This window comes from Drosophila hydei, unplaced genomic scaffold (assembly GCF_003285905.1).
Source record: "Drosophila hydei strain 15085-1641.00,03,60 unplaced genomic scaffold, DhydRS2 tig00000001-arrow-pilon, whole genome shotgun sequence".
Lineage (NCBI taxonomy): Eukaryota > Metazoa > Arthropoda > Insecta > Diptera > Drosophilidae > Drosophila > Drosophila hydei.
This window is the reverse complement of record NW_022045643.1, coordinates 15,712,550-15,737,815: the sequence shown is the minus strand read 5'-3', so window position 1 is coordinate 15,737,815 and position 25,266 is coordinate 15,712,550. Positions and strand designations below refer to the sequence as shown.

The following is a 25,266-nucleotide window of genomic DNA, read 5'->3' as shown; positions in this document are numbered from 1 at the left end:
AAATAAACAATGCTTGGGGGAATATCCTTTTGTGTAGTTCAGAAAGATGTTGTCCATCGATTAATACATTGAACGTCTAGAATAGACCGTGAAGTTCCTTTGACATTAACTTAATCATGGACTTTTTATCCACTTTTGCAGATTTCACGGTCGTTATAGCGGCATTATGTAATTAGGAATAAACAAGAATGATAAGGAGTTATTATCAGTTCATATGCTCCTAAAACAGTTAATTAAACTTAATAAATAATAATAAATAATAATTAAAAGTAATGATACAACATTGAAGATCGAAACGATATCTATTTAAAACCTCGATAAAAAAGAAGCACGAATTTGAGCGAATGGCCACACGCCGGCTTAAAATAATTTTTAGAGATAGATACAGCTTACAGTCAGAAATTAGCAAAGCTAAAAATGCAAAAGGAGAACAATATGATGGCAGAGAACTGTCAATTTGTCGGTCCTTATCGTTTGGAGAAAACACTGGGCAAAGGTCAAACAGGTAAGTAACTAAAATAAACTACTTGGCAAATATAATATTATTTATCACTAATTTTGATAGGTCTTGTAAAATTGGGCGTACATTGTGTGATTGGGAAAAAAGTAGCAATCAAAATAATAAATCGTGAAAAACTGAGCGAATCAGTTCTTATGAAGGTAAGTAAATAATTAGGCACCTTCTTGATTAATAGTATTATATATATTTAACTACAAATGTATATGTTTGATATATATTTGTTTATTATAAGTATTACTAAGTATTACTAAGTAATAGAAACCCAATCATATAAATTAGAATTAAAATATTAATTTTCTTATAGAATTCATTATAGACTTACAAATTTTTATATTTTGCTTAAAGTTTATTGTTTTTTTGCAGTCGGGTGTTACCGATTGCATGAGAACCATTTATGATCCCAAACCAGTTGAATATGGAACTTTACCTCTCAAGTCGTGGTGCCAGACTGGGAGATGCACTTTCCGATCTGCGTTTTTAAATATTTTCCATAGCATCTGTGAGAATGAATATAATAGGCCCGGCTGCAGTGTTTACTTGATTTTTACTTGATTTTTATCTATCGCTCTGTCATTTTTGTAATTTCAGCATCTATAAGAGCTAGACCAAACCAAAATCGAAATGCATTTTTTAAATTTTATTTCGCACGGCTTAAGATCTAGAACCTCCAAATTTTGTAATTATGTTTATGTATATTTTCTACAATTTTTGTTTTTGTGATATTTTGGATACGGCTCCAAAAATGCCCCAATTCTTAAAATTTAAGTTAATTTGAAAATAGGGCATTTATATTAAGGAGCTTGCATCTCTACCAAGCCTCTAGAATAAGTAGATCATATGTTGAAATCCATTCATTGAAATCTATTAAGTGAAACAGATGTTATTTAACAAAACGTTTGGCCAATTTGTAAAAGCCCATGTCAAGCAGCGCCAAGCGCACGCATTTGTCCTATACATTCAAATCCGTATATTGTTTTCAATTCGAAGAATCAAAATTGCTATTGAATTGCACTTGCATTATCAGCTGCTACTTAATTTCAAATTTGCAACTCTTTCCGCAAGCAGTTCGGTTGCGGTGTTGGAAAAGGCGGCGCTCGTTACTGAAAGTTCTAGGTTCCGAGGCCAGGCAGCGAAGGTACTTTAAATTATTTTAATTATGAAGTGGCGGTGTTAGTAGAGTTGATGCGCGTTACCGTAGGCAACTTTGGCTTGAATCTCGGTATCGTAATGTCGGTTTTTATGTGTTTTTTTAATACTGTATAAAAACTATTGAAAATATTAAACAACTCAGACAGGACTGCGATCATGGTATCTCCTAGTCGGGTACCCCGACTAGAGCTTTTTTACTTGATGATTTTTATTTTAAAATTGTTATGTTTCAATAGTTTTATAAGCGGAACTACATGTGGTTTATGTATCTCTCCATTGATACAAGCTACAGACTATACTTAAAACGTAGGTCCGTCGGGTATTTTCGAGTCGGGTCTGCCCGACTTCACAAAGTTTAAATACTCTAAATATCATATTGATTTTGTGATGTCCGCCTAGATGTCCGTTTGAAAATCAAAAATAAATAAGTGGACGACTTAGGAACTTTTATTGTATACTCCCTTTGAAGACGTGGAAATTCAGGAAAATGTGTTCAAAGCTCAAAGTTTTGGAGCTAGAACTTCATAATTTGATTGATATGTTACTGTAGAGTTCCTTGTTAGTGTGACAGAAAATTATGTAAAAATTCCTATTTTACTTTAGCAAATTGAAAATAAAATGTTATATGAGTAGTGAAACTAAATTTTGTACACTGCAGTATTCATCTTACCTTTTACACAATTATATTATATTGCCTACTACTATGCTAGTTTCGTGCATTTTCCGTAAAGTAGTCAATTTTTGTAAACGTTAGTTGGGATACACAACTAAAAGTCTTAGTGATCTAGGTACCCTTGTTATATAAAGGGGAAGTTTATTCTATCTAATTGATTGATTGATTGTTATATTTATGATAAATGATTAGTACATTTGAACAATTTTTGCATGCTCGTATCACCACAATTTATTTTTGTAAGATAATACAATAAATTTTTAAGTATTCAGTTTAACAGCTGCCTGTTGCTTATTGTTGCTCTAACCACAATGATATTTATTTAAGGTTGAACGAGAAATTGCCATCATGAAATTAATCGATCATCCGCACGTTCTGGGCTTGAGCGATGTTTATGAGAATAAGAAATATTTATACCTGATACTGGAGCACGTTTCTGGCGGCGAGCTTTTCGATTATCTTGTTAAAAAAGGACGGCTAACACCAAAAGAGGCGCGGAAGTTCTTCAGGCAAATCATATCCGCACTTGACTTTTGCCATTCACATTCAATATGGTAACTAGTTAATTAAAGAATAGGTCATTTTCAATTGTTTTTGATTTACATACACTTGCAGCCATCGCGATTTAAAGCCCGAAAATTTGCTGCTGGATGAGAAAAACAATATTAAGATAGCGGATTTTGGTATGGCCTCTCTACAACCAGCTGGGAGCATGTTGGAAACCTCATGTGGATCTCCACATTATGCATGCCCAGAAGTAATACGGGTGAGTTTTTGAAACGCAGAGACTAATGGGTTTTTATTTTCCATTATGGGAAAATATTTTTGTTATGTTTTTGTTTTTGTTTTACTATGAAACACAATTTAATATTTGTTTTTAGTAATTATGCTATTGTAATAGGTAAACAGCTAAATATACCACCAATTATATATATAATTGTAGCATACATTACAATAATAATACAATAATGTATTTCATCAAACAATAAAGAAGGAAACTTTAAGGTGGAGCTGGAGTGCGCAACTGAGACAATCTGAACTTCGCAAAAACCTGCAATTCCAATAATTCTACACTTCTCTTATACATATAACATAACTTACATGATTAGTTAAATTTCATATTGATAAATGTTTTCTGATGTACTTTCATGATATAGTTACAAAAAAATAATCTTTGATATGAAGTTTATGAAATGAAGATGTTTTGAATTTTTCGTAAAAAAATTAGAATAACTAAAACTGTAAAGCGGATATATATGTATATATATATATATATATATATATATATATATATATATATATATATATATATATATTTATATATATATATATATATATATATATATATATATATATATATATATATTTATATATATATATATGATTACAATATTGTGCAGTAGATCATTTTGTTCTTAAAGATTTTTTATTTTTATAGAATATATATATATATGTTTTATTACTTTCTTAAAGTCTGAAATTATATTAAAAACAACTTTATTCTTTTCATTGCTGCCACAAGGGTGAGAAATATGATGGACGTAAGGCGGATGTTTGGTCATGTGGTGTCATTCTCTATGCTCTACTTGTGGGTGCGTTACCTTTCGACGATGACAACTTGCGTCAGTTGCTCGAGAAAGTTAAACGGGGCGTATTTCATATTCCGCACTTTGTTCCACCCGATTGCCAGAGTTTGCTTCGTGGCATGATTGAGGTTAATCCAGATAGACGTCTAACGGTGAGTCATAATATATAAGTACGAAAAAACGTAAATGCAGGACATTCTCCATTCTTACTTGTTTTATTTATTTTATAAACATGCTGGATATATAAATAGATTAAAACTATAGAGTATATTTAAAATGCAGATCCATCGGGCTCCTAGTTGACGTGGTGTTCTTGGTAGAGGTGATTCTCGCTGTTGAGGAAGTTTTAATTCGAGTTCTGGTGTCATAATGTTGGGTTTTCTTATTTTTTTTGTTTTCTTTTTATACCCTGATCCCATTAAAAATGGGAAATCAGTGTATAATGGACTTGTACAAATGTATGAAACAGGTAGAAGGAGGTGTGGCAGACCGCATAAGGTATATATATTCTTGACCACTACGATAAGCCGAGTCGATTCAGCCCTGTCCGCCTGTCTATCCGTCCGTCCGTCTGTCCGTTTGTGTGAACGCGTCAATCTCAGCATCTATAAGAGCTAGAGACTAAAATTTGGAGGTCCGTGTATAGCACGCTCATACGGATTAAGGGCTAGAACCTCCAAATATTGTATTTATGTTTTTGTATATTTTGAATACCGACATGTGCTTTTATAAATTGGCCAAAAGTTTTGTTTAATAACTTCTGTTTTACCTAATGAATTTTATTGAAATTTTCTGCTTATGATCTACATATTCTATTGATTTTGGAAATGCAAATACCTTCACACAATATCCCTTTTTTCCACTGAACTTAAATTCTAAGAATTTGGGAAAATTTGGAGCCAGTATCCAAAATCCAACAAAAATTAAAAGTGCAAAAAATATACATAAAACTAAATACAAAATTTGGAGGCTCTAGCTCTTACGACGTACAAGTTATAATTTATTAACTGCATTTCGATCATGTTGTTATTCGGTAACAATTAAATGGGTATAGTTAACGAACATATGAAACAAACTTGATATTCGCGTGCAAGAGTATAAAAAAAAACAAATAAAAATCGATATGCACGCGCATATCAAGCTTGTTTCCTATGCACTCATAATTTCAAATGCGTGTATCATTTTCTATTCGAAGAATCGAAATTGCGATTGAATTGTACTGAATGCAACATTTACAGACCTTATCTTCAAAGATGTACACGCTATAATTTAATAACTGAGAACGTTTCGATAACATTTTTAATTATTAACATAAAAATGATAAAAATGATATGATATATAATGTAATATAATTTGAATCAAAGTTGATCTGTAGGGTTATAGACAAAAAAAAATTGCAAGTCTCTGACGGTATAATACTTGTTATACAGTTTTACCCGCCTTTTGATCTATGGTTACAAGAGTTTATATTACAAATAGCTGGCACTCCAAATAATATAGATTTTGTTATACTAGATATAGTATTTCCCAATTTAATACGCTTCCAGTATTCGTATCGGCAAAATCTAATCACATTTTAAGACGAGACGTATTAACGAGTATATGGTCAATATTTCTATATTTCCAATAGTTTCGAAATGAGACCTATGGGCGAACAATAACAACAAGAAAGATGGCCATATATAAAGAATCAATATACTCAAATGCCAACTAAACTTAAATAATATCTATCTTTTTAGTTTCTAAGATCTATTGTATTTATTATTTGTGATATTTATATGCTATTTAGTTGGCCGAAATAAATCGACATGCCTGGGTCACGGCTGGTGGAAAAGGTGAGTTGGAGCTGGAACTGCCCATGATGGAGGTGGTGCAAACACATGTTATCCCCACAGCTACCGCTGTAGATCCTGACGTTTTAAACGCTATATGCTCGCTGGGTTGCTTTAAGGAAAAGGAAAAACTCTTACAAGAGCTGTTAAGCGCTAGGTGCTGAGTCAATCATGTTGTATGAAAAACCGATTAACATCTCTTTACTTACAGCCATAATACAGAAAAGGTTATTTATTTCCTGCTCCTGGAACGAAAGCGCAGGCGCCCTGCTCTCGAAGATGATGATGAAATTGCACAAAAATCACGCAATGAACTTGATACTGTGGATCCACCACGTAAAAGGCTGGATAAATGTCGAATCAACGGCACCAACGCGCCGAGCTACGGACAGATTTCTGAGGGCTCACCACTTACACCTCGACGACAGGCCTTTAAGTGAGAATATTGAAATTTGTTCATTACACTTTAGTTGTTTTAATTATTAATCAATAGCTTTAGATCATACAGCAGCACACGTAACCATCAACGACGCTCACCTACGACGGTCTCAACGTCAGTACGCAGCTCCTCATATCACAGCCCAACACGTTGTAACTCGCCAATAAGCTTAGCGCAACAGCAGGTTAATGCTATATCGCGGCCTACCTCACCTGCCACAGCTTCACGTCATTCAACTTATGGTGATAGAGACCGTTCCGGAGCGGTACATCATTCAACGGTCAGTCGAACCCCGTCTCATAATTCACAGAAAAGCATTGAGGGAGATGTAATAGTCGTTAGGGAGCCGCGCCTGGAGCGCCGTGATTCAGCACGCCAGACTCAGGAACGCAGTGGCAGTGGTTCTCCTCGCGACCGTGGCGAATGCGCGCTGTTGTCTAGCAGTCCAGGCGGCGATTCGTGTGGGAATTCCGCTACAGCATTACCAACGGTGCATCATCGGGCTAATTCTGGTCCGACAATAGCCATTGGTATGATTGAAAATTACGTTTCTTAGACCTTTTTGATTTAAAGCATTCACATTATTTCTATTAATTTATTAACAGTTGTGAATCCAAATGTTTCGCCGTTGCTCAATAATAGTAATCCTGGCATCTCTGGCTCACCCTGCAATACGCCTGGGGGTCAACTTTGGAAAACGCGACTGACCAATATCAAAAACAGTTTTCTTGGCAGTCCGCGTTTTCATCGAAGGAAAATGCAGGGTATTTTTGAATTATATTCAAGTTTAGGTTTTTAAACTGATCGATTTACATATTTACATATTTCAGTCTCCGCTGATGAGGTGCATTTAACGCCGGAATCATCACCAGAGCTTACTAAACGGTCTTGGTTTGGAAACTTAATAACTACAGAGAAGGATGAGACATTTACCATATTGGTAAAAGGCAAACCTATTGCCACAGTCAAGGCACATTTGATACATGCATTTTTATCCGTAAGACCCTTATAACCTAAATAATAAAAAACTAGTCAACTAATTATCCTAACATTTACCGATTATGATTTTGGAAATTAAAAAACTATAATAATGTACTTTGATTAAGTTTGTTCATTATATAGTGCAGTTCCGTAAAATTAAGTGATTATACTTTTAAAAAGAATCCGTAATTGAAACAAGTTTGCCATATTCGACTATAAGTCTATTAGTATGCAAGCTTGTCTTAGCATTGCTCTTTACGAGCCTGCAAGTATTGTTTTTTACTAGCCGATCTTTTTTGTGTACCATAAAATCATTAGGGTGCTAGACACTTGATATTTTAAGTAGTTGTTATTTTACGCAGAGAAAGTTTTTTATTTATGTTTTTTATATATGATACTATTTGAATAATATTGACGGAAACTGATAATTCCAGCAAGAATTCAAGTGCATATAACTTCAAAAGAAACTTTTCCTGCCACGCGCTCGTGTTTATTGATATATATATATGTATGCAAAATGCAAGGAATAATTGGAATAGTACTTCTTAGCAGAGTTCAGAGGAAAATGGCAAATCAAAAAACGTATCTTGCACAAAGCATTAGCTGTGAATTTAATAATTACGTTACTGGAGACTTCATTTCATAGTGATGATGACTTAGGGCGTAGTAAGTTTGGAAAATATTTATTTCGAATTTGTTCACATAAAATATCATATTGCCGGTTGATGACCTTCTCAACAGACAAAAAATTTTAATTTTCCTCCTATTGGAACATATCGAATTCGAAAATATCGATTTTTAAATACTCCTAACTGTTTCAGAATCGTAAAGGAATATTATGCAGATGGTCGTGCGCTACGATAATATTCTTACTTGATTGTTTTTCTACTCTTTAAATATTTAAAACGAATATAACTGGATATTTACATTTATAGACGTTTCATGTATAACCAATCGTAATTTTTTAATGTACGTTTTTCAATTGCATTGCCTTATAATTAGCTTTGAAGCGAAAATTACTCAAAATGTATATTTTAAGGAATAAGAAAAAAATACACTTAATAAATAAACTAACTATAAAATCAAATTTACAAATCTACATATGGAAAAGGAAGAACGTGATAAGTTATCAAAACAATATGATAGACTCTTCCTGGGTATAGAAAACAGGAAATTATATTTAAAATTTCAAGTCTCTACCTTTTGTGGATAACGAGATCACTGCTTAATAAGGGCGGACTGACATTTTTACAAAAAGCCCTCCTGAGTTTTATATGGAAATTTATATATTCAAAATACTGATAGATTTAAAATAAAATATGTTTTATTTTGGTTTTCTTTAAGTATCAAATGTTTATTATCTGCCAAAACGCTGGCTACATTCAAGTGAATTAGCAAAAACTGACCTACGTATACATTACAAACATATTTTTATACTTAATCCGATGGAATATGTATTTTTGCACAGTTTAAAGATGCATATGTATTTTTCTAATTATATTCAAATCTTACAGATGGCAGAGCTATCACATAGTGTAGTATCACCCACATCGTTCCGCGTAGAGTACAAACGCAACGGTAATGGCTCTGTAATGTTTCAACGCCATGTAAAGTTTCAGGTATGTATCCCAAATTATTGTCACCTACGCAAGCAATACTATGCTTTCTATGAAATAGGTTGACATCAGTCCTATATGCAAGCAAGGCGATATAGCGGATATGCTATTCGCTTTAACATTTACACTCTTATCAGGTGAGTAATACTATTCAATTTCTACAGAATAGCTTACAAATAGCACCCGTTTGTGATACTACTAGGTTATCTTTCCTTCCTCCATATAAAATAAATCAATCAGTTACAGTAAGCTTCACTAAGCAATGTAGAATAATATTACCACTTGTTTAACAGTCTGGGAAAGAAATAAATCAGTGAAATATTTGACGATAACACTCCATAAAGTATAATGACATGCAAACATACAAGGAGATACACGATATAATAGACTAATATTAGTAAACGCAAGACAAAGCATTCGATTTAAATGACTTGACATTGATTTGGAAACATAGAAGGTCAAAATATTTATGGTTTGTTGCCGATTTATAACAAGGAACGAAGAGTTGTTCAGTAATTTAATTGTGGGGGAACTAGTGAGCATGAGAGAGTTAATTTAACACATGGAATCTCAACATCATTGGCTGAAGTAACTGAAGTAGAAGTAACTAGATTATTACGAACTGTTATAAATGATGAGATGGAGCCCGGGGTTACTGATTTGGTACAATGTTAGAGATTGCGTGTACTAAAGTAAAATTAAATAAAATATCCTAAAAAAAGCTCACTGAACTAACAACTCTCTCCATTTTTTATATAGGTAACATCCGGCGTTTTCGACGTATTTGTGAGCACATTCAATCTCAGGTTTGTTCAAAACGTTTCCCGGGCCCAAGCAGTCCTCCAACAGTAGCTTCAGTCACTCAAGCGGTGTCAGAAAGCTCCTCATGTGGATCAGTGTCGAGCGAACGGTTATCCTATAAGCGACAGGTGGTAAGCCTCCTATTAAAAAGATTTCCCTAATAACGGATAATTATTATTAAATTTTGTTTATAGATTGAAAATGATTTGGAAAGTGATTCCATATTTTCATACAAATCTGGAAGTGGTCGCCGCGCTTCGACGACGAATAACAACAATCCGAATCCAGTGGATATAACCGGCAGTCCCATTGCAGTCCGATCAAAGTAACTAATTGCACGATCTGAATTAACTAAATGAAAATTATATTGGATTTTTCACAGTTCTGAAACAGCTGAGCATGATCGCAACCGACAGGCGACAACGATGTCCGGAAGTTCAATTGCATGAGAATTATTTCTCTGATTTAGTTGCGTTTTTCCAATGATATTTATTTTCATTTATCTTTTACATAATGAACTACACTCTATAAGTAAGCTATTAATTCGAACAACTGAATATGCATTACATTGAAACATAGCTTGTGGAAAAACCGAAATGGAGGAATAATTTGATAATTAAAAAAACGTGCATACGCCTCCTCAAGCGAAAAAATGGGTTTCTTTGCTGTTAATCGTATTTAAATAAATTATTTTAATTTAATTGCTTATAATAAACAATATTTTATATAAAGGTTTTTTATGTACACTGTTGCCGCCGCACTAATCAAGCTTACAAATACAACTAAAAAACTATGTAAAACTAACAATTAAAAAATATGATCAGAAAATATTGAAAATGTTACCAACTGCTAATTAATAAGCCCCAGCTTAAGTCCCAATGTTAAACTATAGAATAATATAGTATAGTAATACTATTAACTTTGATATTAGATATGCCAATTTAATAATACTTATTAAAAAAAAAACTTTTAAGTACAGAAGGCTTCATATTGCTCGTCTTATATGAAAATCATGCTTCACATATATATACGAAAACAAGTAATAAAAAATATATATATGTGCTTTTAGCACATGCATACACCATACAGAAACTGTAAACGGACTATTAAGACTTGGCCTTGCAGATAAAACCTATGTTTTGTGCTGTTACTTTATTAAATTATAATTTACTGCAAAGGAAATATTCGCTGAAGGAAATCTGAGTTTCTATGATTGGGCATCCTATAGCCTGGTTGAAAACTCAGTAAAAATACAATAAATACAAAATAAAAAAAATTGTCTGGTACCATCGAAAACATAAACAATAGGTCTGGAAATACTTTATAGGCACATATACAAAAATGATCGAATAGATTCGGCTTTATGTAATGTTTGATTTGCTTTGTTCAACGAAACTTATCTTGAATTATCCAAAGATCGAGATATAAATCAATAAATTTTGGGAAGCCTATTCACGTTTAATAAAATATAGTAAACACTAAAACACATGGTTTGTCAAAAGCAACTATTGTGACTATTATTATCGACATAATACTTTAAGCTTACTTTCTGAAGATAATGTATTGTAAAGGCTTATCTTTTCTAAGTTTCAATAAAAAATCAGAGAAATAAATACCAGAATTGAAGGACACATATATACTCTTTTATTAGCCTAGTATTTCAACGAAACAGAGAAGCCGTGGATTTTTTACACACAGATTTAATCATGCACAGTCGTTCAGTAAAAACTTACTAATTTGATATATAGATCAGTACTATTATATAGAGAGAAATGTTCATTACTTGACCACGTTTGTATGATGAAAGTCTGATATCTCTTCAAATTCTATACCAGCGTTTCTTAAATAATAGTGCTTAATACAATCGTTAGATCATTCCAGTAAGTCGTATGAATGAATAACAAAAGTAAAAAATATGTGGTCTCTTATGACCAAATATAGTACATAAAAATTACTGCTTATCGACTTAAGAAAATCTTATTTTTTTTGGCTGCATTCCACCTTAAAACCAGGGACTATCCCGCATTAACTTTCAAGGCGAAACCCTTGTATGCTCTGTCTGAGCACTACCATACGTGATCCGAGCCCAGGTTCCATACAAACTAAAGACATTAACCACAATATATAATATATATCGACTAAATGTCCTTTAATTTGCTTCCAAAGATAACAGTATATTGTGGAAGAGTGAATCTTCGTCTATTACGAGATTAAAATAGAGCCCTAAAACCTGCCTAATTCATACAAGTTATGGATGTATCAGAAATATGAACATGGTATTACTAAGATTTATTTTATAAGACACATCTTTTCAGTAATATTCACTTAATATTTTAACAGCCCAATTTTTTTTTGTAACTTTTTATTTGTCTCTGGCATACCCTAGAATATTTAAAAAGTTTCAAGTCTTAATTTGATCAGTAATGGAAATGTAATCTTCTGATATTCATTTAAGTTCTAATATCAAAACTAAAAGTGTTTATACAGATAATAAATATTGTTACTCTCGATATGTTATACCTTATATATTATATTGAAACTTTATCTGATATAAGTATTCTCGAATATGCTTTCAAAATCTCAAGACCTAAGATTAAATGTAGAGCCTACTGACTGTCGCCAGAATATATGGTAATGGGTTGACAAAATGATAAAATTATGCCTAGCAGAAAATTAACATACTCATTTCTCTCACAAACATACACACATACACACGCATACACCCACACACCACACACATGTAATGCTGTTAATATTTACGTTTCGAGCTTTCATCAACAAATGAATATATATGAAAACGGATATATTGTAATGATTTTGTGAAAATGTATGTAACCCTATAAAGTATATAGATTCTTAACCAAGATAACAAACAAAGTCGATACAATTATAATCATCAGTCCCCGTATACACTACCGTTTCTTAATTTTTGTTCGATAACTCATATTTTTCTTATTATAGAAAAAATAGATAGTTAGATTTTGTTATTTAAACGTAGCTTGAAATCTGTAAAAGCCGAATATTGTAAAATTAATGTAATGAATATATAGATATGTATATATCGGATTTTAGATACTTCTTATTCCCAACCAATTCGCAAAATATGTTTTCTAAATACTTATGACTTAAGCTTTAGTAAGTAGACACATCTGGATGATAATATTATAGCCATAGTTCAGATAGAGCGAAAGTTGTTGGGCAATAAAATTTATGCTGCGTAAACAGCGCTGTGGGCAAAGCGTGTGCTTTTGAGTGCGTGTATCGTATGTGTTATTATGAGTGCTACCATATGTATTTATACGAGAACGATTGGAATAACAGCTTTTCGCAGGGAATGTCCTAATCAGGGTTTCTCTTAGTCGAACACTCCTACTCTTACTTGCTAAATTATTAATTCCGGGTATAATAAGTTTTAAATTGTATATTACAGGCATAAAGAGATTTGATTGACCCCACAAAGTATCTATATTCTTAATCAGGAACCACAGCAGAGTCTATTATGTTCTCTGAGGTTGTCTGTCCAACCGTCCATCTGCCTACCTAGATACTTTAAGTTTTTACACATATCCACATGTAGGTTAACTTGATTGCACATAGAATCTTTTTCTTTTGATGCAGAAGATTCAAGTGCGAATCATATGGGGCTAATTTTGATTGTAGACTTTGATGCTACATACATACATAGTAAATTTAAAAAAAGTTTGTGCTACAACACCTTTCTTATTTGTATTATTATATATATTTTTTAAAACTTAATGAAATTGAATTGAAACAAATTAAGCAAATTCAAACTGCAACCGTCCATTCTCCAGTTTAACTAAGAAAATTCAAAAAGTTTAGAATAATATATGCCTGTCAAGTTATATTCATACAGTACAGAACAACCCAGGTTACCCTACCAGTACTACAGCTGAAATGTTTGGTGAAGTAAATAGCAGCAATATTATAACAACATCTACCATTTTAGCTTGTAAGGAAAGTAAATTAACTTTACTATTATATGCAAATATAAATAGGCTACGCCAAATACAAAAGGATCAACACTAAAAAGCATATTTTGTATAAAACTGAAAATAAATCAATATACATATATATTTAGTACATATGCATACTTAATTTAACATACATATTTATATATAATAATATAAAGTCTACAATTGTTAAAAAAAAAATCAAATACATTTCCAAATATTCAATTGAAAATAATTTATGCTATAGCTACATCCTAATACTTTTTTAATTTTGCGCGATTATTTTTGGGTAACAAGCTTATTTTCAGAAGAATCGTATTTAATAACGTCTTTAATGCGCAATTGGTTGCATTTTTGATTTGTACTATTCCAATTGACTTTTAGAATGTGAATAACACCCTCAATGCTTTTCCTAGCATATATTAATCTTTTTCCTAGAGTGGGTTATATAAGCCATCATATTCATCCACATGTTAAAGTAATTTATTATTTATTATTTATAATTATTATAGTTATTTATTTTTTTCTTAGTTTTTAAATTTATAATTTAGATATAACAAAGTCATCCTTTAAAATATGAATTGATATTGAAAACAGGAGAAAAATGCAGATTTGCTAAGAGTACCATGCCCTTACAAGGAAAATTAGCTAATGGTATATTTCTCATCTAAGAAATATAATGATGACTAGCGCCATTTTGCTGAACGCTGTATTATTTACATAGTAAAGTTTATAAATGCTTTGCTTTGGCTAAAATAATTTTATATAGTCAGTAAAGAAAGAGTAGGCAGAGTAATATAACCATAAGACTGGACCGATTACAATTCATACAAATATTCAGATCAGATTTGACTCTGTCAAATCGTTAAACTTTTCGTACAAAATTAACGTGTCAATTTTCAGTAAATTGAAAGGTTCTTAACATCACTAAGAAAATATCTGAATATATATTTAAAATATCTGTACATACCATATTTGAAGAAGGATTGTGGCATTTTTCTTTAATATCAGTATTCATTATTATGTTTTGAGCTAAACACATATGCTTGTAAACTACAGAAAGTGCAATGTTAAACAACTGTATGAATATTAAAGGTAGCATATACATACATGTATTGTAAACAATGATAACAGATACTGTATGAATAAAATGCAATTGAGTATTTAATTTAATTATTCCTAATGATGTCTAATAAAATATTTTTGTGCAAATTACAAAATGATCGATGTCATTTTATGTATCATGTTTTTGGGATACCGAAGACAGCACATTAAAAAAAATAACTTTTTATAACAAATCAAAGCTTACAATTATAAAACATAAATTCATAAATCATTATTCAATTATTCTTATTTAAATTGAAAATGTATATCTATTGATATGTAGTGGTAGTGTTTTAATAGCTGTTAAATCCTCTACCCTTTCTGAATCTCTTATTACCTTCTATTCTTCCATTCCATATCTTCTCCCATTCTGTTTCTCACTTATCACATGCTTTCCACCTTCTGATGGGAAATGAGGGTATAACGGTTTTGTGACAATGTATGTGATCATCGTGACGAGCCAGTGAGGAATGTCCCGAGGCGGGTGGTCAGCATTCTATTGGGAACGCCGTCGGCATCGCTGCCGAAGTCGATAGCTAGGTAGATAGATTAGAGAATTATGTTTAAGTCATTACAAGAACCTCTGCACGATCCACACGAATCGCTGATAAGTTTTCGAAGTTAATGAAATACACTTATATTATTCATAATTGGCGCCCAACGGCTTAATTAAACTCCGTAACAACTCCCGTTAACACCGCGAGTATAGTTTCGTCAAAAATTAAAACACTCCCGCCTTCGCCGCGTGTGAAAGGCAAATAAAAAAAACTCCGTAACACACGCCCGCCACACCGCGAGTTAAGTTTCGGTGCGAATTGAAACAAAAGCCGCTTCGCTTCTCCAACTGCCCCTCTCGCCCTTGGATCATCGTCGCTGCGTCTTATATTCGACCTCTAAGGCCATAAGCAGAACAAAAATGAAACTCATGTAGGTAAGTGTTTCTCTTGAAAAATAAAATAAGTAAGTTGTGCACTGATCAAGTGAACAGGAATCTATGGCTAATAAATTTTATCATTTTGTCAAAAAAGTCGTGAGAAACTAAGAATAGACAGTTACATAATTTATGTCGAGAAGTATAGGTAACAACACTGTGACAGTGACGAAGAATTAGCCAATTTACTAAAAAGAACATGACGACACAAGAGGTGATCAATATTATGGATGCAAATATAAGGTTAGCCCTTGAGGAGCAGGAACAAAGGTTCCAAACAGTAATAAGGCAAATGCAAAGCAATTTTGACAGTAAGATAAATGCAATACAATCTCAAATAAAAAAAAGGATATAGAATATCAAAGGGTGAAAGTTAACCCAGAAATTAAATGTGACGAATCTTTAGATTTGGTCAAATCCTTGCCGGAATTCGACGGCAAACAAAGTGAATACGTTGCCTGGCGAGAAGCAGCAACATCTGCTTATGAAATTTATGAACCTTATGTCGATAGTTCAAAACACTATCACGCTGTCTATAGTATCAGAAATAAGATCAGAGGCGCGGCTAGCGCAACACTGTCTTCTTTCAATGAAGTCTTAAATTTCAGAGCTATTATAACTAGACTCGATTTTACGTACGCGGATAAGACACCCGTACGCATTATTCTACAAAAACTTGGTACGCTCAGACAAGGCGAACTTACTCGGTTAGAATACTACGATGAGGTTGAGAAGACATTAACTCTTCTCACCAATAAAACGAACATAACCCATGACACTGCGGCAGCAGTCACTTTAAATAAACAATTCAGGAAAGATGATCTTCACTCCTTCGTTGCTGGTTTGAAAAAGTCTCTTAAAGCTGTAGTTTTTCCTGCCCAATCTGAAGATTTACCCACAGCTTTAGCGCTAGCTCAGGAAGCAGAGGTTTGCAATGAATATTCGCAGTTCGCTGCAAGTTTCGCATAAGCAAACGACGAAAAAACACAAAAATCATTTTCGCAACGCCATCCACGTTACCAGAATAGCGATAGCAACACAAAGCAGGGAAATTATTCACAAAACAACAATAACAACAAGGTAAGTGGCCAACCACAATCTCAAACAGGCCCCCAGCAGAAATCCTTTAGGCAACGGTTCCAGCCTCGAGAGAAATATCAGGCACCAGAACCCATGGACGTTGCCAATTTCAACAAAAAAACAAACTCCACTCAGAGTCGACAAAACGTCAACTACTCTGCTCAAGAACCAGACACTTACGATAATGATTAGCTGGTGACGACGGTGTGGCCGACGACTTGTGTAATTTTTTAGGAATAGGTAATTTCTCCCGTACATTGAAAAGGATGTAGGGAACGGATTAGTTCTCAAACTACTTATTGATACCGGAGCGTCCAAAAACTATATAAAACTCTTGTCCGATTTAAGAAATGTGACCCGTGTAGAAAATCCTTTCCAAGTTAAATCTATTCATGGGGGCACACAAATTTTACAAAAATGTCCGATTAAATTGTTCAATAAAACAACTTACTTTTTCTTGCTTCCAACATTAAGTGATTTCGATGGTATAGTGGGACTAGATTTTCTCATAAAAATCAAAGCCCACATCGACTTAAATACCGCTACGATTAAGTACAATGGCGGCACACAGCCAATTATATTCAAGGCATGCCCGCAAGTTAACTTTACCCAAGTTGACGATTCTGACGTTCCGACAGTCATGAGAGAACCTTTCAAGGCAATGGTCAATAAAAGGTCAAAAGCGTTTGCAGACCCAAACGAGTCTCTCCCCTACAACATCAACACCACTAACCGAACGGATAACGAGCCAGTTTACTCCAAATTATACCCTTACCCAATGGGTGTAGTCGACTTCGTAAATTCGGAAGTTCAGCAACTTCTCAAAAACGGCATCATTCGGTTGTGGATAAAAAGGGTGTTGATGAGCTGGGCAATAAGAAAAAAAGAATGGTCATCGACTTCAGGAAACTAAATCAAAAAACGGTCAATGACAAATACCATATACCCGCAATCTCGACAATACTGTCGAACATGGTTAAGGCCCAATTCTTCACTACATTAGCCTGAAAAATGCTCCAAGCATATTCCAATGGGCCATAGACGATGTATTCAGAGAACAAATAGGGAAAACTTGTTACGTCTACGTTGACGACGTAATAATTTTCTCTAAAAATAAAGAGGATCACGTCAAACACATTGACTGGGTCTTAAAAAGCCTTTACGAAGCTGGCTTTTTTAAGAAAACCGTGGAATATTTGGGTTTTGTCGTAAATAGAGGCGGTGTTAAGACATCCCCCGAGAAAGTACAGGAAATTTCAAACTTCAAGCCACCTTCAACCTTGTTTGATCTTAGGTCGTTCCTAGGGTTATCCAGTTATTACCGGTGTTTCATAAGGAATTACGCCGCGATAGCAAAACCGTTAACCGAACTCTTGAAAGGAGACAACGGTAAGGTAAGCGCTAATCAGTAAAGAAAGGTCAAAATTGACTTAACAGCTAAACAGCTGCAAACTTTCAATAGACTGAAAAACATTCTCATGTCTGAGGATGTGTAGTTAAGATACCCGGATTTCAAAAATAGTTTTGATCTAACAACTGACGCCTCGGCACATGGCATTGGCGCCGATCATTCACAAGAAGGTCGCCCGATTACAATGATTTCAAGAACATTGCGGGATAAAGAGGCAGATTTCGCTACAAACGAGCGAGAACTACTAGCAATAGTTTGGGCACTCAAGAATCTCCGGAGTTACCTGTACGGAGTTAGAGACCTAAACATATTTACTGATCATCAGCCTTTGACCTTTGCGGTATCTGATCGCAATACAAACGCCAAAATAAAGCGCTGGAAAGCGTTTATCGATGAACATAACAGTTCTTATTAAAGGGAGGGTGGTCCATAAAGACAATCTTAGAGAGTAAGCAATCAAAAATTAAAATTAGTTTTTCGTTTCAGGATAGTATTAATAGTAGTGACACTTCTAATGACCTTTTTAACCGCAACCGTTAAACTCACGAACTACACACAGTTGAACTACATATCTGTAACTGATGGAGAAGTTACTATTTGAAACGAATACGGATACCTAGGACACACGACAAACTTGACATCGTACGAGACTTACGTGGATGAAACCAGACAGATGATAGACTTATTCAAACAACAACATGTAAGGGAAATACTGATCACAGACCTTAGACATATATAGACGCTAATTAAAACGCCTAAAATAAACCATAGTATGACCCGTAGCATTAACATGTTTGGAACAGCCCTTAAGGTGATAGCTGGGACTCCTGACCTTGATGACTGGGTAAACTCCGAAAATGAACAAATAGAACTAAACTCAAAATTTCAATCTCGACTCAACGAACTGACCATATTGCTTAATTCAATAAGTAAAACGGACCAAAAAGAAATCAACCACTTATATGAAACTATTCTGGCTAAAAACAGGGTGATCACATCAGACTTACAAAATTTAATTCTTGCTATAACCCTTTCGAAAGTCAACTTGATCAGTCCTGCAATGCTAAATAATATCGATGTTCAAGAGCATTTAAGCATTTAAGCAGTTCACAAATATTAGCATAACTAAGTTAGTATGTAAAAAAATCCAAGTTTGTCCCGTACAACATTCCGGCAGAATATTAGACTTCGAGGAAACCAACATCGTTGCAGACTGTGGAGCAGACATCTTTGCGGTTGGAGAATGTGAAGCGATGGTGGGCACTACTTTTTGCAAGAAGCTGAATTCACCAAGTTGCACTCAACAACTAGTGGCCAGCACGCTGGCACAATGCAAAAGTCGACCCGGACATCAGGAGGAAGTAATGGTGATAAACGACGGTGCCATTATCATCAATGACGCAACTGTGATCATAACAGGCTACGCAGGTTCGGCAAAGCCGATCTCTGGAACATATCTGGTGAACTTTGACGATAAAACCATCCTGAGCAAAACGCGTCCAAAATTCATCAACGAGCAAAACTTCGAGAAAGGAACGCAATCATGGGAAACCTGATATCAAACTCTAAGAAGATCGAGGACGCCCTTTACTTAGCTGAGGGAGGAGTTAACACAAAGTAGTCTAATCAGGTTAACCGTATGCGTGTGCACCAAAGTCGCAGCGCGACGTAAGCGAATGTAAGCTGATGCATCGTGACGAGCCAGTGAGGAATGTCCCGAGGCGGGTGGTCAGCATTCTATTGGGAACGCCGTCGGCATCGCTGCCGAAGTCGATAGCTTAGGTTATGATTAGAGAATTATGTTTAAGTCAGTTTTACAAGAACCTCTGCACGATCCACACGAATCGCTGATAAGTTTTCGAAGTTAATGAAATACACTTATATTATTCATAATTTGTATATGCGTATGCGGCATTGCTGAAGCTCCACATAGGGCGCCAAAAATTGATGTGACAATCTAATGGGTTACTAGTTCGGTACTTTCCTTCTGCCTGGGTGGATGTGGTGCCTTTAGCTCTTTCGGCGGTGGGTTGGGTTTTTGCCATGCTTTAATTTAAGGATTTCTACTGAAACTAATATATAATATATGCAATGTGTATTGAATACGAACAGAATACCAAGGAAACGAAGGTGACAATTGTCTCACACTGTTTTTACCCAACCCTGCCATGATCTTCATTTTACTTTGGTAAAGATACCCTAAACAGATTTTGTATCCACTTATATAATGCCATGTCAGGATTACAGAAATGTCCCAATTTTTCTTCGGTTTTACTATTTTTTTTTCACACAGACGTAATTTTATTCTGGGGTTAAGGCCAGGAAATCCATCACCAAATACATTTACATATTATTACTATTACTTATTAATATTCACTGTATTTGGATCAGCTGTTTTCGATATTGACTCAGTCACACTATGTCTGCATTGAAAGGCCTTCCAGCGTAGCCGATGCGAACGAAGAGACTTATATGGTAAGCAATGTATGGGAAGACAGGTTTTGAATTTTGATTTAATTTTTTTATATTTTTTTTTTTTTGTCAATTATGAGCCCAAGCCATCCGGTTACGTAATATTATTGTTAAAAAATTTGTTTATTGTCTAGTATAAGACAGATTGCAAATAAAAACAGCAATTTAAAAAAAATAATTTTTTTGTCAATTATGAATCTTCTCTTTTTATACTCTGATCAGAGTCGATTGAGCCCTGTCCGTCTGTCCGTATGTGTGAACGCGTGGATCTCAGCATCTATAAGAGCTAGAGAAATTTTTATATATAGCACGCGCAGGTCAAGTTTGTTTCAAATACTCGATAACTATTCGCATTTTATTGTTATCGAATAAAAACATGATTGAAATGCAGTTAATAAATTATATCTCGGACGTCTTAAGAGTTACAGCCTCCAAATTTTGTATTTAGTGTTATGCACATTTTATGCAATTTGGTTTTTGTTATATTTCGGATACCGGCTCCAAATTTCCCCAAATTCTTAAAATTTAAATTTAGTTGGAACTAGGGCCATTATGTGAAGGCGTTTGGATCTCAACCAAGCCAATAGGATATGTAGATCAATTGCTGAAAATTTCATTAAAATCAATTAAGTAAAACAGAAGTTATTAAACAAAACGTTTGGCCAATTTGCAAAAGTACATGTCAGCAGCGCCACGCGCACGCATTTCTCCTATACGTGTGCACACATTCATTCAAATGCGAGTATTCTTTTCTATTCGAAGAATCGATATTGCGATTGAATTGTGCTAAAATATTATCTGCTACTTAACTTCAAATTTGCAACTGCTCGCGAAAGCAGTGCAGTGGCTGCCTTGATAGAGGCGGCGCTCGTTAGAGTTTTATCTCGTATTCAATCCTCGCGGCGACGAGACATATTTTATTTTTTTATTTTTAATTATGAAGTGGCGGTGTTGGTAGAGTTGGTTCACGTTTCGCAAACAATCCGGGTTCAAATCCTGGTCTCGTAATGTCGTTTTTTATTTTGTTTTCTTTTTTTGAATACTCGATACAAACTACGGAAAATATTAATAAACGCAAATAGGACTGGGATCAGGGTATTTCCTAGTCGGGCACCCCGACTAGAGCATTCTTACTTGTTTTTTTTTTAATTATGAAGTGGCGGTGTTTGTATTATGAAGTGGTGTTGGTTTGAATCTCGGTGTCGTACTGTCGGTTTTAATTTGTTATTTTTTTTTAAACTCGATACAAAGAATTAAAAGAAGAAGTATTAAAAAACGCAGATATGACTGGGATTAGCAATCACGAGATGAGGATCTCGTTGCAGGTAGGTGCTGCTTGAAGAGGCTCGTCCCTTGCTGCTTCTAAGATATATTGATGTACACTAGAGCCGTGGCGTGAATTTCTCCGGAGTTGACTGCAGCGTTTCCAAATAAAGATCGATTGGGGCTGCATCAGCTCAAAATGTAGGCTGCTTCCCTTGTCTTGGCCTATGACATTATTCTAGGTGTCACATTCAATTTATGAGGTAAATTTGAACTGCTCAGTGCCAGTATGTAAATCTCGGGCTTGTAGCCAAAAATTAAAAAAAAAAAAGTATGGGCGTTTTTATGTGTCTATATTCCAGCTAGGGAATATAGCTTTTTCTTCAGCTCGCTAATTAAGTCTATTCCAGCTTTAGCTTTAGCTCTAGTAGCGGCTTTGCCTAATTTATGCATACCTAGCTTTAATTAGCTTTAATACGCTTGGCTAAAAGTATGCTATAATTATTTATTATATACTAGTTTATTTTAATGATGATTATTTAAATTTTGATCGCATTTGCAATTTTATTTTCTTGCCGTGAACGCCAATTACACAACCGATAACCGATTCCAACGATAGACTGAATAATAGCTGGAATTAAATGCGGATGTGTTTGGCATAAGTACCGACTTCTGGTCCTTTTCGAGAAGATAGTAACAATTTCGTTGTTTTTTTTTCTTATCCAGCATCCTGAAACTGAGGACCAAGTTTGGCTTTAAAGTTTTGTGCAAACTTACGCAAAGCAAAATTTCTTCGAAAAACTTTCTGTTCTTAAAAGTCGACTAGTTCTGAACGCAGATTGTATTAGCCTACATTCGTACACGCGGCATATATTTGCATATCTTTTCTCAATAGAGCCAGATTATCTGACCAGGAAATAGAAACAATCGGCTCCTCGAGCAAGAACAAATTTTCCAATAACCTATAGGATATCGTATTCATGAGTGATCATATTTAATACTAAAAGTGAACAGTGAACAGTGTAATTATTGATGATTCAGTGACTTTAAATTGGTTGCCGTTATCACTAATAATATATAATGTGTTTTAATAATGTGTTTTAAAATATACCGAATATAGTATCTCACATCCTTTGATAAACCAGGTCAGAGTAACTGGTGACTTAACTTTCCTTATGTTTTTTTGCATTCCTGAAAGTGCTGAGGTGCAACTATAGTGGACTGGCATAAAAAAATAGTTCGAAGACTTTTGGGGACCCATAATTTCCCAGAGAAGCTTTCACGAATTCGGTCACCGTCTGCATGTTCTGTGCGAATATACAAAAAGTTTCCTAATAATTTGAGATCTAGGAATCTATACTTCTGATTGGAATGATTTCTTAATAATTATACGTAAGTGCCTTCCAAAAAGGCATTAGATGTAAGATATAGTATCGAGCTCATATCAAGTTCTAAGCTTTTATTGTCATTTACCCGGGATAATGCATCTGGAACTACGTGGTATTTTCGATGGCAAAAAGTAAATTTAAATAGCTGTAAGTGGAAAAAGTATCGAGCTTATCTACCAGAAATATTCTGCCGCATAACCCAAAGTAAGATAGAATGGACTGTTACTACTTCGAATTCCTAAAGTTCCAAATAGCATAGAAATTGTTCTATTTCCAGTATCACTGCAAGGCCCCCATTCGGTAACGCTATAATTCATTGGGCACGACTTTTATTTCGACATGAATGCAATGGGCTTCTTATCATTCCTGTTTGAAAGTTGATAAGAAAGTCTGAGTTAGTTCAAATTGGAGCAGTTGTCAATGCTTGCTTCAACTTATCCATAGCCACCTGAAATTCGAGGGGGCCATACCAAAACTTAATATAAGGTATATCGGTGATCGAGCAAGTAAGATCAGCAAAGTTGCCGTCTGTACCAACCGTAAACTGCGAAAAAGTCTTGAAGCTGTTTCAAGTTCTTTGCCGGTGGCCAATTAACAATACAAGATACTTTAAATTTAAAGTTAGATTAGTTTGTCGAAATTGATCGGCAATACGAACTAAAATAGCCATTTAAGACGGAAAGTCTTCAGAGACATAATAAACATCATCTAGGTATCTAAATACGCAGTGTCTAATTGGTATAATTGGGAGATACCCGGGACTGTGAATACTGTTAATGGCTTAGTGAGTTGAATTTGCCAAAAAACATCGTTTAGGTTTAATTTGGAAATAATGTTTGCTCTAGGTAATCGAGAAAAAATTCCATCAATGCTAGGCAACGGATATGCATCTTTTTTGTAGGTGCATTAAGTCTATGTGCATCTAAGCACAAACTAACTTTATTCAGCTTTACTAGGTTTAATCACATCCAATTGAAGCATAAATATAAATTTGATAAATCTTTTGTATCTAACTTCGAGCCTATGCAACTTATATTTGCTCCTTTGTCCAACATAACAAAACTTAGCCATAATTACGAAGATCTGTTGCGTTATTAAAAATCGGTTCTTCGTAATCTCGGCAAAATATTTTTTTAATCTGAGAGTCCGCTTCGTTTATTTCGAGGTGAAATATCCTGAATTATTACATTTCGGACTTCTTTGTAATTTTATAACCGTTCTTCGTAAGGATGAAAACGAATTAGAGGCGTGGTTGAATGCAAGTTTGGCACTTCGTAGTGGTCATCTTCTTTTACATCATCTCATGCTACTCATATAGCATCTATGTTTCACTGTCTGCTTAGACTTTCCCTGATTAAAACGACAGCTATTTTCATATGACAAATTTTCGCTCATTTATACTAATTGGCAAAAATCTCCTACTGAATGCACTGGCTGGTATACTAGTTTCTCCTGAGTTTCCGGGCGTAAATTATTTTTCAAATTTCCATAAACTCTTCTTCCCTCATCTTAAGGGAAGATTTATCTATAAGGGAGGCTACATCTGATTAAAAAAAAATAAAAATATTGTCTTACTTTTTGCTTACATGCTCTGATCATCTCCATGTTCATAAAATTTGAGCTATAGTCGTCATATTGTTGACAGAGGGATGAACAAATGTCTGACCATAATGGATCTTTTCCACTAAACACTAAACTAAAATAGATAACATGCATATTCTTGCACATGCCTGTAAAGTCACTGTATACGGTTTCATCTGTCAATGATTTAATGCTAGAGATAAATTTATGGACTCCTAATCCTTCAGATGAACCATCAAATTGGACTAATCACTTTTGCATAATATCAATATTCCTCCGAAAATTCCATGCCAAAGCATCTGTTGAGTGGGAACCACGCATCGTACTATCGGTTTATCTGACTCAAGTGACCGTTTGCTTATATATGTTTTGAATCACGTTATAATCCATCGGCTGCGATCGTCGATGATTCGATTAACGAACCTCGAGTAGGGTCACCTCAAGTAACCCTTGTGTTCGACTTCATGT

At 34.4% G+C, this 25,266-nt stretch overlaps 1 protein-coding gene across 3 annotated transcripts; it reads left to right on the top strand.

Moving 5' to 3' along the window:
* The first annotated feature begins 241 nt into the window (after nucleotides 1-241).
* LOC111593529 (serine/threonine-protein kinase BRSK1) lies at nucleotides 242-10,272 on the top strand. Of its 3 annotated transcripts, none has more exons than XM_023306325.1 (15): nucleotides 242-505; nucleotides 566-660; nucleotides 2,670-2,896; nucleotides 2,958-3,108; nucleotides 3,865-4,080; nucleotides 5,718-5,917; nucleotides 5,972-6,196; nucleotides 6,260-6,729; nucleotides 6,805-6,963; nucleotides 7,030-7,196; nucleotides 8,695-8,799; nucleotides 8,858-8,933; nucleotides 9,556-9,728; nucleotides 9,792-9,922; nucleotides 9,980-10,272. In XM_023306325.1, the coding sequence occupies exons 1-15, from the start codon at nucleotides 418-420 to the stop codon at nucleotides 10,044-10,046; spliced, it is 2,550 nt and encodes an 849-aa protein (XP_023162093.1). In that variant the 5' UTR covers nucleotides 242-417; the 3' UTR covers nucleotides 10,047-10,272. The 3 variants fall into 3 exon arrangements, with proteins under 3 accessions (XP_023162093.1, XP_023162092.1, XP_023162090.1); XM_023306324.1 differs by having other exon boundaries at nucleotides 6,254-6,729; nucleotides 9,556-9,725; XM_023306322.1 differs by having other exon boundaries at nucleotides 6,254-6,729.
* The last annotated feature ends 14,994 nt before the right edge of the window (nucleotides 10,273-25,266 follow it).